Source organism: Poecilia reticulata, chromosome 7 (assembly GCF_904066995.2).
Source record: "Poecilia reticulata chromosome 7, P_reticulata-male-v2, whole genome shotgun sequence".
NCBI lineage: Eukaryota > Metazoa > Chordata > Actinopteri > Cyprinodontiformes > Poeciliidae > Poecilia > Poecilia reticulata.
In genome coordinates, this window is record NC_088836.1 from 21,129,843 (window position 1) to 21,143,465 (window position 13,623).

Genomic DNA, 13,623 nt, shown 5'->3' on the forward strand with positions numbered 1-13,623 from the left:
TTAAAAGCATCAATAGTCTGCCTCAGAAAGTGTTATTTTTCACATCTCGGAGACACTGGTGTTTTTAGCTCTTATTTGAGTCATTTGTCAGAGGGATTTGGATTGCTTGTGAAATAACAGATCTGAGAAATTTGTGGGACTCAGACGAGTAATTTGTCGGACAAGCTGTAATGACGGTACATTTGAAGGGTGAGCAAATCATAAAACCATTCACCATGTATGCCTGTTAGCTACTTTGATCTGTTGATTCTTTTACTCACATTTGACTTCAGGAAAATTTTAGACAAATGTAACTCAGGTAAATGCAACAGCCATTTTTTTCACATTCCTTTTATTAGGAGAGGAAAAAATGTTACCCAAACCAACCAATGCAAGAGTATTTTTTTTCTCTGTGCTACCTCAAAGTCTTCAATTGGTGGAGAGGGATAAACAGTGTAACTCCTGGAAAGTCCTTTGGTAGAAAGCTTATTACCGTCAAGATCCACTGAATATCTCCAAGATTGAGGGTTGTGTGTATCCTTGGATGACATTTGTTGCAGAAATTCACCATCAGATGGCATCTGTCCTGCATTTGCTCACTCAGACTGCGCATTGTTTTACAAGGTAGAACGCCGAGTCCCTGCAGAGAAGGTTTCCATTGCATCCTGGCAGGCAAGCTGTGCCCCACGGCCGTGAACTCTCTGCCATCTGCTCCTGCAAAGCTGACATTGCCAGAGATGTAAAAACACAACATTTAGTCCGCCGGTCGGCTTATAGCTGCTTAGGTTAGGAAGAAACAGACTCAGAAAGGCTGGGGGGTTGGGGGGGTGAAACGGAGCGTTGCCCTGTTTGAGAACCTGCACCTGTTTGTGGAAGACTCACCTGACGGGACTGGATGTTCTCCAGAAAAGGAAAGGAGAGCACGTGAGCAGCAGGGCAGGCACAGGCTGCAAAGCGAGGAGTAGGACAAAATCCTGTTTTTGTTGTTTTTGTTCAGAAAATGAACATGTCAGCAAGGGCAATGTTTGGAAAAGGGCACCTCGACCCCAAACAGCTTTCATTCGCCTTTCCTCAGACAGATTCCCTGAGGAAAGGCAGCCGGTGTGCTGGAGGAAGGAGGAGGATGTTCTCTTTTTCACTCAGATGTCGACTGGGCATCATCAGAGGGAGAACCAAAGGTAAAACAGATGAGGAAGCTTTACCTGTAGAAAATTGCTGTTAAATCACCACATAGATTTCACTAGATTGTGTGTATTTTCATAGATATTAATCAAAAATTGGTGACGTTTCTTTGCATGATTGTAACCTGGGATTTACCACTTAAAATGTTATTAGGTTGTTTTTGAATTTAAGGTGATTTTTTTACCCTGCCGTTTCCATCTGCATCTGGAGCTGACTGCCATAAGATGGCAGTGTGGTTGGTTTGATCAGGAGAAACCAGAGATTGCGTCAATCCTAACTAGAGCATCAATTCAAAGTAAAAATGTTAACTGATTACGGATGAATTATGCTACAGTATTTTTTCACCTCAGGTTTTACTATAGATTGAGTTTAATCAACTTGCTCTCTGAATCAATGCTATTTGTTCCTAGGGGATTTTTCTTTTCTTTTGTCCAACACTGTTTCATCTCACATTTCTTATTATACTGCAGGAAATTAATTAGTTTCGCTCAAAAAGCCTACACTCACACCCACTGTAAATGGGGTATTAAGGACAACAGCCTCTAAGGAAATTGTCTAGCTAATGTGTACTGTGTCCACTGGAACGTCTGCGAATTATGCTGCTAGTTCTTTGTGATCACTTACAAAATCTGTTAAAGGAAAAAAAAAAAAAAGTGGGACGACATATTTCCTCAGCGCACAATCTGAATTTGTTGGTGTTGCATCTTGTGCTGTCATCTAAAATCTCGGTAAGGACAGCACTTTGTCTGCACTGAACCAAAAAAAATGAGGCAGCGGAGGTTCAGAGGGGTCGCCCGTGGGGGTCAGGAAGCGGCAGGCGCTGGGACATGTGTGCATGACAAATGACCCCATCTGTGTTTGGGTTCGGAAGCGTCACTGGGTCGAGACTCACGAAGAGGTCCTCTAAACCTTCTCTCAATGTGGATGCTTTTGATCTTTACAAAGTTGCTCAGGTTTAAGTGTTGCATCTCTTCTCTTTAGGATATGATTTATTTACTTGCCCATAACTTCAATGTGAATCTGTCACCAGTGTGGCGGCTGCTCTGTACTTAAAATCAGTCTCTACTACTGCAAGGCATGCAGGCAGCTGTTCGGCACAGGAATTTTGCATATGCATGTGTGTGTGTGTGAGAGTGAAAGAGTGAGAGAGACACACACCAGGACTGTGAAGGTGCACGCTCTATAATGTGGGTACAGGATCTATGTGAGAAAAACGTGACACGGAGTCTGACAGTGAATGTGCAGGTGGTGTTAATTGTGCCGACAGTTAGGCGTTGTGGTGCGCGCGCCGTTGTGTCGTGTCTAATCTCAGTGTGTGAACTGTGCATGTGTGAGAGGGTGGGATTCAGGACTTGGTGGGATAAAGTGTGAGTTTGTGCGTGTCTGTGTGCAGAGGAGGAAAGGGGTAGGGAGGGGGAGTGACTATCGTGTGTGGCTGCCTCACTGAGCCCCTCTGGCAGAGAGGAAGAGAGGATGAGCAACCGCTGAGCAAGAGAGAGAGAAAGAGAGAGAGAGAAGGGTTATGTGTGTGAGCTCCTGTGAGTGTGTGAGCAGGGCATGAGAAAATCTCTGCCAAACCCACGAACCATTTGTAAGAATAGCTGGAAAAACGGGGCCACAGCGAGATGCCAAGAATAGGGCACAAGTCATCCCTCTCCCTGCTATGGCTTTTCACAAACATCTCAGCTGATCTCAGAGGTTCCACTGGTGAGGACTGCAAAGGATTCATCCTGCAAGTTTAAAAAGAAGAAGACTGGGAGACTGTTTGGAGGGGCGACATTAACCTTTCTCTTAACAAGCAGCATGGTTGAAGAAAATGTTGGAAGTGGAGAAGCAGAGATGTGTTCCGTGTCTCATGTGAGCGCCTGAGACCTGGACTCTCAGGTGAAACCTCAACTCTTTACACACTAAGCTGAAGATCAGCTTCCAGAGGAGCTGCAGCCATGCTGTGTGGTCTGAGGAGGGACACCAAGAACAGCATTGGTAAGAGGACCCCACTTTGATCTTTAGGGTCTGTAGGAGGTCACTGATCTGTGTTTTGTGAATGAGCATTCCTCTGCGTCTTTCCGTCCCGCTGCAACGCCTGGTCAGTGACTTTGATGGACTGGAACAGATTTAGATGTGAGAGGACTGGGCCACCAGCTCGGCATAACATCTTACTATGTGTAATTAGAGCAGAAATAGCAACATAAACCAGATATGGGGCCGCCCACTTTTAAAAATAAAGTTTTACATGTGAAAAAAGGATTATGATTTCAGTGTCATGTCTGGCTTCATATTTAACCCTCGTTCCTGTTAGATATGAGACGGATGTCACGCAGTGCCCTTATTCAAACCAGAAGTTAATTAGCTCTATTTATTTATAAAGGAGGGATCATGCTTCTGCTCAGCCTCTAATTATATAAGCATAACTCGATTCGGCTACAGACTGGCAGACAGATAGATCAGTGCGTTATGCATTGTTGTTGGGGTTGTGTGTAATCGACCCTGGCTCTCGGGGTTAGTGGTGGTTATTTTAAGCTGGAGGAGGATTGCTGGCCGACAGCTTGATGGTATAGTAACGTTCGGTCACGTGCAACTCCATTGGCTCAGTGCAACCCAGAGCTAATGCTGCCTTTTGACAGAGAGGACAGCTGCTGGATTGTCAGGGCCCCTGGGAGCCTACATGGTTACTCTGCTTTTGCCTTGCCTAAAGTGTTTGGGATGTGTCATTCACTTTGCGCGCGCGCACGTGTTCAAAATCAACTGTTTGAGCAAAGGATGTGGGGAAACAAGTGAAATACCATCACGGATGTGTGTGTTCTCTACATCACCATGAAATGTGAATGCAGTGGAGATATTTTTGTGGTTGAGGGCTGAGTCATGCAGCTGCTGCAGCGGCTAACGTTTTTTTTTTTTTTTTTTCAGTACTTGTAGTTTCACACAGCTGCCCGAAGGTTTCAGATCACTGAAGGTATGATGAAGGATCCATACCTCTCGGCTGTCTGAAGGTTTCAGCTTCAGCTGGACAGATGAAGACAGTCACTGTAGGCAGAGATAAAGGAGTGGACTTGATGTCCTCTGGCTCCTTTTTTCTAGGATTCAGGTTTGGCTGATGGACACAGAGAAGGGCTAGAAACACCCATAGTTTAGTTGATGTGGCATTTATTTTTTAAAACTGATGAACTCAGATTTAATGAGTATTCTTTAAAAAAATTAGTCGTTTCTGACCTCTTGGTTAGGTGACTGGGCTTCGACCTTGAACGTTACTCATGAAATTGTGCCCTCCAAAGGTATTCACGCCCTGATCTCATTACAGGTCTACGACAAAATGTGATTTTTTTTATAGAATTTTGCATAAAAGACTAAAACAAAGCAAAGCGATTGCTTTGAAGTCAAAGGTAAAGTAGAAAAAGTAGGAAAGATAGAAATCAGAAAGGTTTTAAGTTCAGATTGGATGGAAAGTGTCCGTGACCATCAGATTTCAAATCTTTTCACAGTTTCTTAATTGGATTTTAGTTGGGACTCCAGCACACGCTTTGAGCTAAATCATCCTTTGTATCTGTAGCAATGTGTTTAAATTGGTCATCCTGCTGGAAGGTGAACCTTTGCCCTGGTCTGTTGCAGCCAAACAGGTTTTCTTCTATTTAGCTCAACTCATCTTTAAATAAACCCAGAGCATCATTCGTGTCTCATCGGGATTAAAACATCCCCGCAGGGTGAGACTGCCACCGTCACTGTTTGTATCTTATTAGTTTTTTTTTTGTTGTTTTTGAATTTTTTTATTTAGTGGAGATGGTGTGTTGAGGCTTTATGTGCACTGTTAGTTTTCTATCTCATAAAGCATATTACACATTTTCCAACTGATCAATTTTGACCTCTTCTGAGAAGAAGAGCACTATTTTCTACATGTCTGCAGTGTGCTATCTATGGTTCAAACTTTAAAAATGACCTTTTATGACTTTCTTGCCATCCAGTTATAAGGAAGAGATTAGTGGAGTGCAAAACTAATAACTGTATTTCACTGCAGTTCCTCCAAAATTACAGTCAGCCTCATAGCTTCTTCTCTAGAGTAACATGCGGTCAGCAATTGTGCCATACTCTTCCTATTTTCAGAAAAAGGGTTCAAAGTTTGGGTTCTTCTATTAGAACCTGATCCTGCTTTAGCCTTTTCTACAACTTTATTCCTGTCTTCTATGTTCGTTGGTTTTTCTAGGATAACTTCATAGAAAAGCTATAAACTGAGATTAAATCAGTTTAAATATTGCGTGTTAGGGGACTTCTGATGTTAGTTGCTTCCTCTTGATTTTCTGCAGGGTATCAATGGGACGAAGAAGCAAATGAACACCAAATTCTTGACTTGAGTGTAAAAATATGTTGAAAACCATTTTCAACATATTTGAAAGTGTTGAAAATGGCTGAAAATGAAAATGTTCCTTTCATTGAACATTCATGCAGCTCTGTGTCAGTGGATGTAATGTGACAAAATCTGGAAAAGGCTTAAAGGGATATTAAGACTAAGCAAGACACTGTAAGTTATGAAAAAGGTTGTGTTTTAGACCTTTGACAGCATTGTAACTCGTGCTTACAGTCATTTGTTCCCTCTTTAAAATAAAAATCTGTCTAGGCTTTTCTTCAGGTGTGAAGAGTGATGTTTAATCCCTGCTGGACACCTGAAAAGGTTATCCATAGTGGACTGGATTACAGAAGCGCCAAGTCAGTTTCCTCAGCAGCGTGACTGATAATATGGTTTCATTTCTGTGTTCAGGCTCAGATGGCTGGGGACTGACTCTGCTAATTTGTGAACCTTGTCAGAAATGGGCCCCAGTACGGGTGAGAAGTGAACAAAAATCTGTTTCTCTGCTGAGCAGATTGAACATTTCGCTGCTTTCCATAGCAGCTGCTGTAAATGACATGCAAATGATCATTTTCTCCCCATCAGTCCATTAACTGCGTGCTGTTTCCATGCCCAAGTGGTTGCGTACTTCAGCTCTTCTGCAAATGTATTCTTGTTTTTGAATGAATGCCTTTAAAGACTTTTTTTTGTCTGAATCACTGCTGCAGTACTTTAACTCAGGTTAAAGTTCAGAACACTGAGGTGTGGGTTTCTGTCAGGAATAGGCAGTCATGCTTATTTGTCTTTCTGCTGCAGTCTTTGCATAACCTCCTACACCTCCCCGCTGTCTCCTCAGATGAAGGACCATACTCCAAGGGGAGCAAAGAGACAACTGACCAATCGCATTCCTCCCGGGGGCGAAGCCTTTCAGGTACATTACAGTCAAACCTTACTTTGTTTCATGTGCTGTCTGAGTCACAACCCTCTTGGGTTGACGTAGGGTCAAGAGGATAAAATCGCATGCAGTCTTTGTTGAAATTTGAATTATGTGCCTCCAGTGGTTTGCTTTGTCTTTTGATGTAATAAATGCTTAGATAAGTTGGAAAAAAAATGCACTTGTGGCATACCTGTCATGGTACTAAACTGCTGTTGGCATGATGGACAAAGGGGAGATTTACCAGCACAGCACAAAGTGGACCACAAGACAGAATGAGTTCTCTCGTGACACAATGAAAACACACATCAATTACAATTGTTATTTCTTTTTCTTTCTTCCCTTTTTTTATCAATGTAATAACAAAATTGGGCTTTAAAACTGACTTTAAATCATGACTAAAATAGGTCAAAACTGTTTACTTAATAAATTGTCAATGTTAAATAAATTATCAAGCTCTTGGCAGTTCTCAAATTAAGTAACCAAAACATAAGCTGAAACTCAGCATGTGGCAATACATAAAAACTAAAGGCAAAATGTTAAAGCAGAATCTAAAATCCCAGCAAGCTCAGTATTCTACTGCTTTCAGGAAAACGTTTTATGCAACAATTTAAAGTATAAGTCTCTTGTTTATGATGTAACATATGTTCCGTAATGGACGATTTGTTTAAATGTGTCTGACTTTTGCACTTTGCAACACCTCGGATCCTTTCTCTTTAAGAAATTTTGTTCTTTTCCTTGAAAGCTAAACCAAATCTTGGTCTTTCCATCACATAGTGATAGTTGGGTTTTTTGTTTTTAGCTCAAAGTGACAAAGAGCGTTATGTTCAGGTATATCTGTCTCTGTCTCAGCTACAAAAACAACATTGTCAATGAAGTCATCTGGTTTGTTCAAATAGTACTGCATATTAAACTATGCTATATCTTTTTTGTAAATAAGCAAGAGTTTTTGCTGCAACTTCTCCAAACAAGTTGTACTTGTTCAGTATTCTCTACTCGTACTGACATGAACTTAACATTAAACATCTTGTGCGGAGTTTTATTTGTATAGTGGATTGCAAAAAAAAATTCATACAGTTTCAAATTTTTACCATTTTAAAACTTTAAATTCATAACTTAAAGTTTTAAAACTTTAAGTTATGAAAGTTTTACTGAGATTTTATGTAATAGAACAAAGCAAAGTAAAACATAATTGTGAAGTGGAGTGAAAATGATACCTGGTTTCAAATATTTTCCACAAAGTATAAAATATGAGAAGTGTGACATGCTTCACACACATCTGGAACTGAAATAAGCTGGTGATGATGTTTGTAACAGAGTCAGACAATAAAAAAAATATTCAGAAGTTTTAGCAGCTCACAGAACATAGTGCAACTAAACATATTGATGTCCTGCCAGTTTTAGAAGATCCCCTGTTCCATTTGTGGATTCTAGTAATTGCATTGTTTCATACCATACTTTTTAGATAATTGGGTACCACATTTATCTAGTGTACATCGTAAGCAATAACCGTACAGAAGCTATAACCTTCTCTTCCCTTCTTGGTGTGGTGTTAAAGCATCACTATTGCTCCAAATCAACAAACTATGAAAATCTTTGGCTTTACAGCTTTGCTCACACCAAGTGTGGTATATCAATCCAGAGTACTTGGGGAGTAGCACCTTGTTGGTTTTATTATTCAAACAAAATCAGCATGACAGTTATTAGTTTTACAAATAAGCGTTTTTCTTAAAGAACTATGGACATACTTGCCACCTTGGTGTTCACCTACTTTTGCATTTGCGCGTTTTTTTTTTATTTTTAAGCTCCTTACTTTCCTTCAGATTTCCACATGATTCTCTTTGCGATGCGAAGAAACAAAGAGAAGACAAAGTAGCTGGAAACTGTTCCCCGTGGTTGTATCTTAGAAAACATTTTCCGAAAGATTCAGAAAAAAAAAAAGCCGTTCCATGCCTCACAGACAGGGCAGCTCTGTCAAGCAGAGGCTAATTCTTTCTGTGGGTCTGTGCCTGCGTCTGTATCTGTCAGCAGAGGAGTATCGAGGAGTGACCACAGTGGAGCTGATGAAAAGGGAAGGCAGCAGCCTTGGCCTCACCATCTCCGGAGGCTCTGATAAAGATGGCAAGCCTAGAGTGTCAAACCTACGGCCAGGTGGGCTGGCTGCCAGGTGAGATCTGTGCTCTGTGATGTGCTCTGAGCCTGGCAACGCCAGCAAACCGGTCAGGCATCCAGCTCTGCACACATGTTTTAATGGCTAAGAGCTGTGTCTAGATTGCTGCTATTCAGAATGTTTTATTAGCCTTCTTCTTATGCGAGACATTTCTTCACCTAAGACAAAAGCTGATATTCATTTGTCAATTAAGACATTTTACAAGGTGGTATGGTGGTTAAATCATTAATAAAGTATGACTAAGTTTTTTCAGTGCTAAAACAGCAGATGTTAGCCAGAGGGAACTTTTTAAAGTAAATAAGGTTCATTACCATCTGAACCTTATTGTTCAGATTATAATGAAATATTTTCCTCCCAGTAGCTTGATAAATTGCATCGTTTTCTGTGAACACAAAACAGAAAGATATTAAGATGTGATGTTTTCCAAAAGTCGTCAAGGCCAACAATACAAGCATGTACTTCCATGAACTGAAGTCTTGGATTTTCTCAGATATTCTTGTTTTCATCTGATGCATGAAATTTATATAGATTACAACAAGTCGTGTCTAGTCTAGCTCTTCATACAGCAAAAATCACACATGACTCTTTGGAGTCAGACATCTCCAGCAAACTATTCTGGACCAAACCTAACAGAACTTAGCATACATCAGAGCAAACATGCACACCTTTCAGAATCCTAAAAGCTCAAACATGACAAAGAAAAGATGTTACTACCAAAAAGTATTTAGACCAGGAGAGAGAAACAGATTAAATGCCATGCAGAGTGCAGACCTGCTCAGAGGCACCTACTAAGCACACATTTCCCATTGATAGCGTTTCATTTAAAGCATTAGAAAACTCATTTGATTATTGTTGCTCATTTAGAAAGTGCTGAAGACATTCACATTAAAACTACCTTTTAGTTTGGATTTCTTTTTCTATTTTATCTTGGACTTTAGATGTTGCAATTTTTAGCTGTACAAATAAAATTTACTTATTTACTGTTTTCAATTTTAATAAGTCCACAATACAGGTAACACAGATTTCTATATTAGAAATCCTAATCCAAGAATCTTCTAGCCTTCTGTATATACACTTAAGTAGCATGGAAACGATAAATGTTTTATTCAAAGCCTGTTACTTCTACCTTGTTTGTGGGTGGGGTGAGGGATGGTGTGTCATCCTGCATGACACTGATGTGAAGAAAAGAAAAAAAAACACCCTCAGTTCAGCAAGAATGACACAATCCTTTGAAAATGTCCTGGCCAAAATATGTCATTTCTTGTCATGTCTAAGGGACACTATGCTAATTCTGCCAAGCAGCTTGTCTTCACACAGCTGAGTTCACGCCTATGTGAAAGTACCCGCTAATTTAACGGGTGGGGACACGCTGGGTCAGAACGTCTACGTGTGTGACGGGACTGGATCATCGTGACCCTGCTAAGCTTTGGAGGCTTCTCTGTCTGCTGTCACGGCTGATTGACAGGAGCCCAAAGGGTGAGAAGGGCAAGAAGGGCAGGACATCTATTTGATTAATTAGCTCTCCAGTGAGCGGCGCGTTGACTCAGAATGTCAGACGTGAGACACCATATAGTCATCTCTGTCAGTGTCAAAGAGGGAGAGACTGTCAGTCATCTTACTTCCAAATCTGTGTTGCTTTCTACACAGGTGTCCTTCTATGTTTGCCTGAAGAGATGTTAAAAATCACATAACTGAGTTCCAGCTACAGCTCTGGTCATATGCTAACATAGACTCACCATAGGCATGAATAGTATATTCATTTTAAAAGCATCTTTTGATTTTTGGCATAATTCATGCTAGATTGGTGCCCATTTTTATGCTTATAAATGACAGAGTTGATTTAAATTGGCTGGTTTATAAATTGGGTTGAGATCGGGGCCATTCCAGAAGCTTAATGTTGGTCTAATTTGGCCATTCCAAAACCAATTAAGGTGTTAGGATAACCATCCTGTTGGAATACCAAAACATCTCCAAGTTTTAACCATACAACTGTTCCATTGAGGTGAACCTAAATAATTTGAAACCAGTGCCCTTCCTTATTCTGACACTTCCTTTGCGTGGTACACCTGCACAATTCTAACATAACAAGATCCAAAGCATGATGCTGCCAGCACCATGCCTAAGATTTGGTGCAATGCCTCATAGCCACGGTGATCTTGCAGCAGAACCTTCTTTCTTGGTTGGCACCCTCTTATTCCATTCTGGTGTTAAATTGACTTCAAGGCTGACATTGTTGTTTCCAGCATCTTTGAGTTAATGATAGAATGGTTCCTCGAAGATTTCCAGTTGTTCCTAAACATTCAAACCAATTTTATTTAATGTGGCTGTTTTGGTCAGCTGTTGGCCATTTTGGGATTTTAAAGTGGACGATTAACCCAAGCATATGTTAATAGCAGCTTTAAGTCATGCATTGTGGAGTAAAAGCTGGGCGTGTCTTGTATTGTCTTTAAATCAGAGGACTGGTTTGGTGGAATGATGGTAAACATTTGCTGGCATTTAATTAAATGTAGTCCAAATGTGCAGATGTGGACATTTTTGAGTTTGTGTAAATGTGATGTGCAGCTTTCTGCTTTCACCAGTGAGTAAAGGAAAGCTAGATGGCCTTAATAGTCTGTTGTGGCTCTTAACAGGAGCGACCAGCTGAATGTGGGCGACTACATCAAGTCAGTGAATGGCATCAACTTGTCAAAGCTCCGGCACGATGAAATCATTAGCCTACTGAAGAACATCGGGGAGCGAGTCGTCCTGGAAGTGGAGTATGAGCTGCCTGCATATGGTGAGAACAGAATGAATAAATAAATCTAGATGACAGCATAATGGAAAAAGTTGTTTTTTATATATTATTTTCAAAAGCAAGACTGGAGTATAAAATCCCTCTCACATGATTTTATGAATTTACAAGTAAAATCTGTTGAAATGGAAAAAAGGAGCACAAACAAACATTAACCTATGTACTGTATTCATTAAACTTAGCAAAATATGACAAGCACTTTCAAAAGAAAGAGTGACCCAAATCCCATCTTTGTCGCTGAGCAAAGATGAGATAAACATTTTCAGACCAACAAAACAAAACTAAACAGACTAGGAAATTATGCCTTTCTTTTAAAAGAAATCATCTTAATGTTTTGAGTCTGCAATAACTTTCCAATTCTACAAAAATCCAACTATATCCCCATTAAAATGCAGGTAAAAAAATATAATCATAATTAGAAAATATATATATTTTTTTCTTTTGGAAAACCTAATTTCAACTTGGAAATTGTTGCCCATGTGTGGGGAAGTCACACCAAAAAGTAAATTATTTTCTCTCGAAGCAACGCCATGTTGTCAATATCACACTCTTCAAACCAACACACAGATTTGACAGCTTTTAATTCCTTCTTCTCAAGTAAAATCTTTAAGAAACCATGAACATTGTACATTGTACAAACAAAATAAAATGATTTTCTAAGCATAACAGAATTCAAAACTCTTGAACAAGACCCAATCACACCATTCTGTTTGCAGACGTGGACATTTTCTGCTTCTATGTAAATCTTTCTTGATTTTCTCTTTCACTGCAGTCCAGAGTCCGTCGGGAGTCATAACTAAAACCATAGAGGTGTTTTTACACAAGGAGGGAAACAGTTTTGGCTTTGTCATGAGAGGTAAGCCAGTTGGATGCAGCTGTTTGCTTTTTCTTATTTTAAGAACTTTACAATGTCCAATACAACTTAGAACTTTTAGACTTATTTTCTCTTCCATTTTATAATATTTTCTTGGAATCTGTTTTGAAGGAGGTTTCCATGAAGACTGGCGAAGGTCTCGTCCTTTGGTGGTTACCGGTGTCCGGCCCGGGGGTCCAGCAGACAGGTCAGGATGTGCCTGATGATGTGCTTATTTATAAGGGTTGGTTGTGTTTCACCTGGTTTCTGGTGTGTGAGATTATCTGGGAGGTTTTGCATGGATGAGTCCATTAAAATTAAAGAATGTAAGCATTCATGTGTACAGAGGCATACAAGCTAATGACCATTTGACTAATTTTCTTGTTTTTATGCATTAAATCAAACGTCACAGTGTTCTTCACGTGGAATCTAGCGTTCATTATTAATGCGGCAATGAGTTTTAAAAAATCTTGCTGTGCATTTATATTGCAAAAGCCCAATTTTTCTTTCTCAAAGACTGCACAAAATTGTTGCTGCAACACATGAAGAGCATGTTTAACACAGAAAGGGCAGCGCTCATCCGGAGGCTAATGCAGCCTTGCACTTTTCTCTATGAAAAACTGAGAGCACCAAAACGGTGGAGCAAACATAATGCTGCATCAAAGCCTTTATGGCCATTTATCATGTTTATCCTTTGTCCCACCTGGGAGGAGATCCTCACTGCTTAATCATTCAGTGTGACTGCTGCGTATACGCTGCTGTGAGCATCATGGCCCGGTTTGGTAGGTTTTATTTTCCTTGTTTATGTTTGAGGGGTTTTTTGTGTTTGTTTTTTTTCCCAGAGAGGGCACGCTAAAGGCCGGAGACCGGGTTTTAAGCATAGACGGGATGCCTTTGAACAGAGAGAGGCATGCTGATGCGTTGACCATGCTGATGCAGAGCGGCCAGGAAGCTCTGTTCCTGATCGAGTATGACGTTTCTGTCATGGGTGAGTAATCACACACACGCACACACACACGCAAACACACGTAAACACACACATGCACACACACACACACATGCAGAGAGCATGTGGAGGCATGGTAGGGCAGCGTTTCTCTGAGGGCTTGGAACCGTTTGGGCGCGTGGATGATTGTTGGTGCTGGAGACGGCACCAGGGGAGCAACATGAACCTGAGTGCGCATTGATCATAATGGTACTAACAACACAGTTGGACTTTTGAAATTATCATAAATTCTTGATGATGACAAATTAATCAAAAGGCAATTTGAGAAACACTGAAAGCAGTGTATAAATCTGTGAATGCAGGTGTTGGTACACTTCCAAAAAACAGCTGACTGAAATGGGAGGGTAAAGACCGTGTTTGACATAGATACTCCAGAAAAGCAAATATATCATT

At 40.5% G+C, this 13,623-nt stretch overlaps 1 protein-coding gene across 6 annotated transcripts in view; it reads left to right on the plus strand.

The window, feature by feature from the left end:
* Nucleotides 1-623: 623 nt before the first annotated feature.
* The window catches only part of LOC103467517 (glutamate receptor-interacting protein 2-like), a 41,716-nt gene continuing 28,716 nt past the window's right edge, over nucleotides 624-13,623 (plus strand). Inside the window, exons 1-7 of one of the 6 annotated variants that reach the window (XM_008413967.3) lie at nucleotides 624-1,157; nucleotides 6,333-6,407; nucleotides 8,439-8,577; nucleotides 11,211-11,356; nucleotides 12,144-12,227; nucleotides 12,357-12,432; nucleotides 13,067-13,212. In XM_008413967.3, the coding sequence (XP_008412189.1) occupies nucleotides 980-1,157; nucleotides 6,333-6,407; nucleotides 8,439-8,577; nucleotides 11,211-11,356; nucleotides 12,144-12,227; nucleotides 12,357-12,432; nucleotides 13,067-13,212 (844 nt within the window). In that variant the 5' untranslated portion in view covers nucleotides 624-979. Of the gene's footprint in view, nucleotides 1,158-2,471; nucleotides 3,145-6,332; nucleotides 6,408-8,438; nucleotides 8,578-11,210; nucleotides 11,357-12,143; nucleotides 12,228-12,356; nucleotides 12,433-13,066; nucleotides 13,213-13,623 lie in introns of those variants that run through there. The other 5 variants (XM_008413962.3, XM_008413964.3, XM_008413963.3 and 2 more) reach the window with 5 other exon arrangements.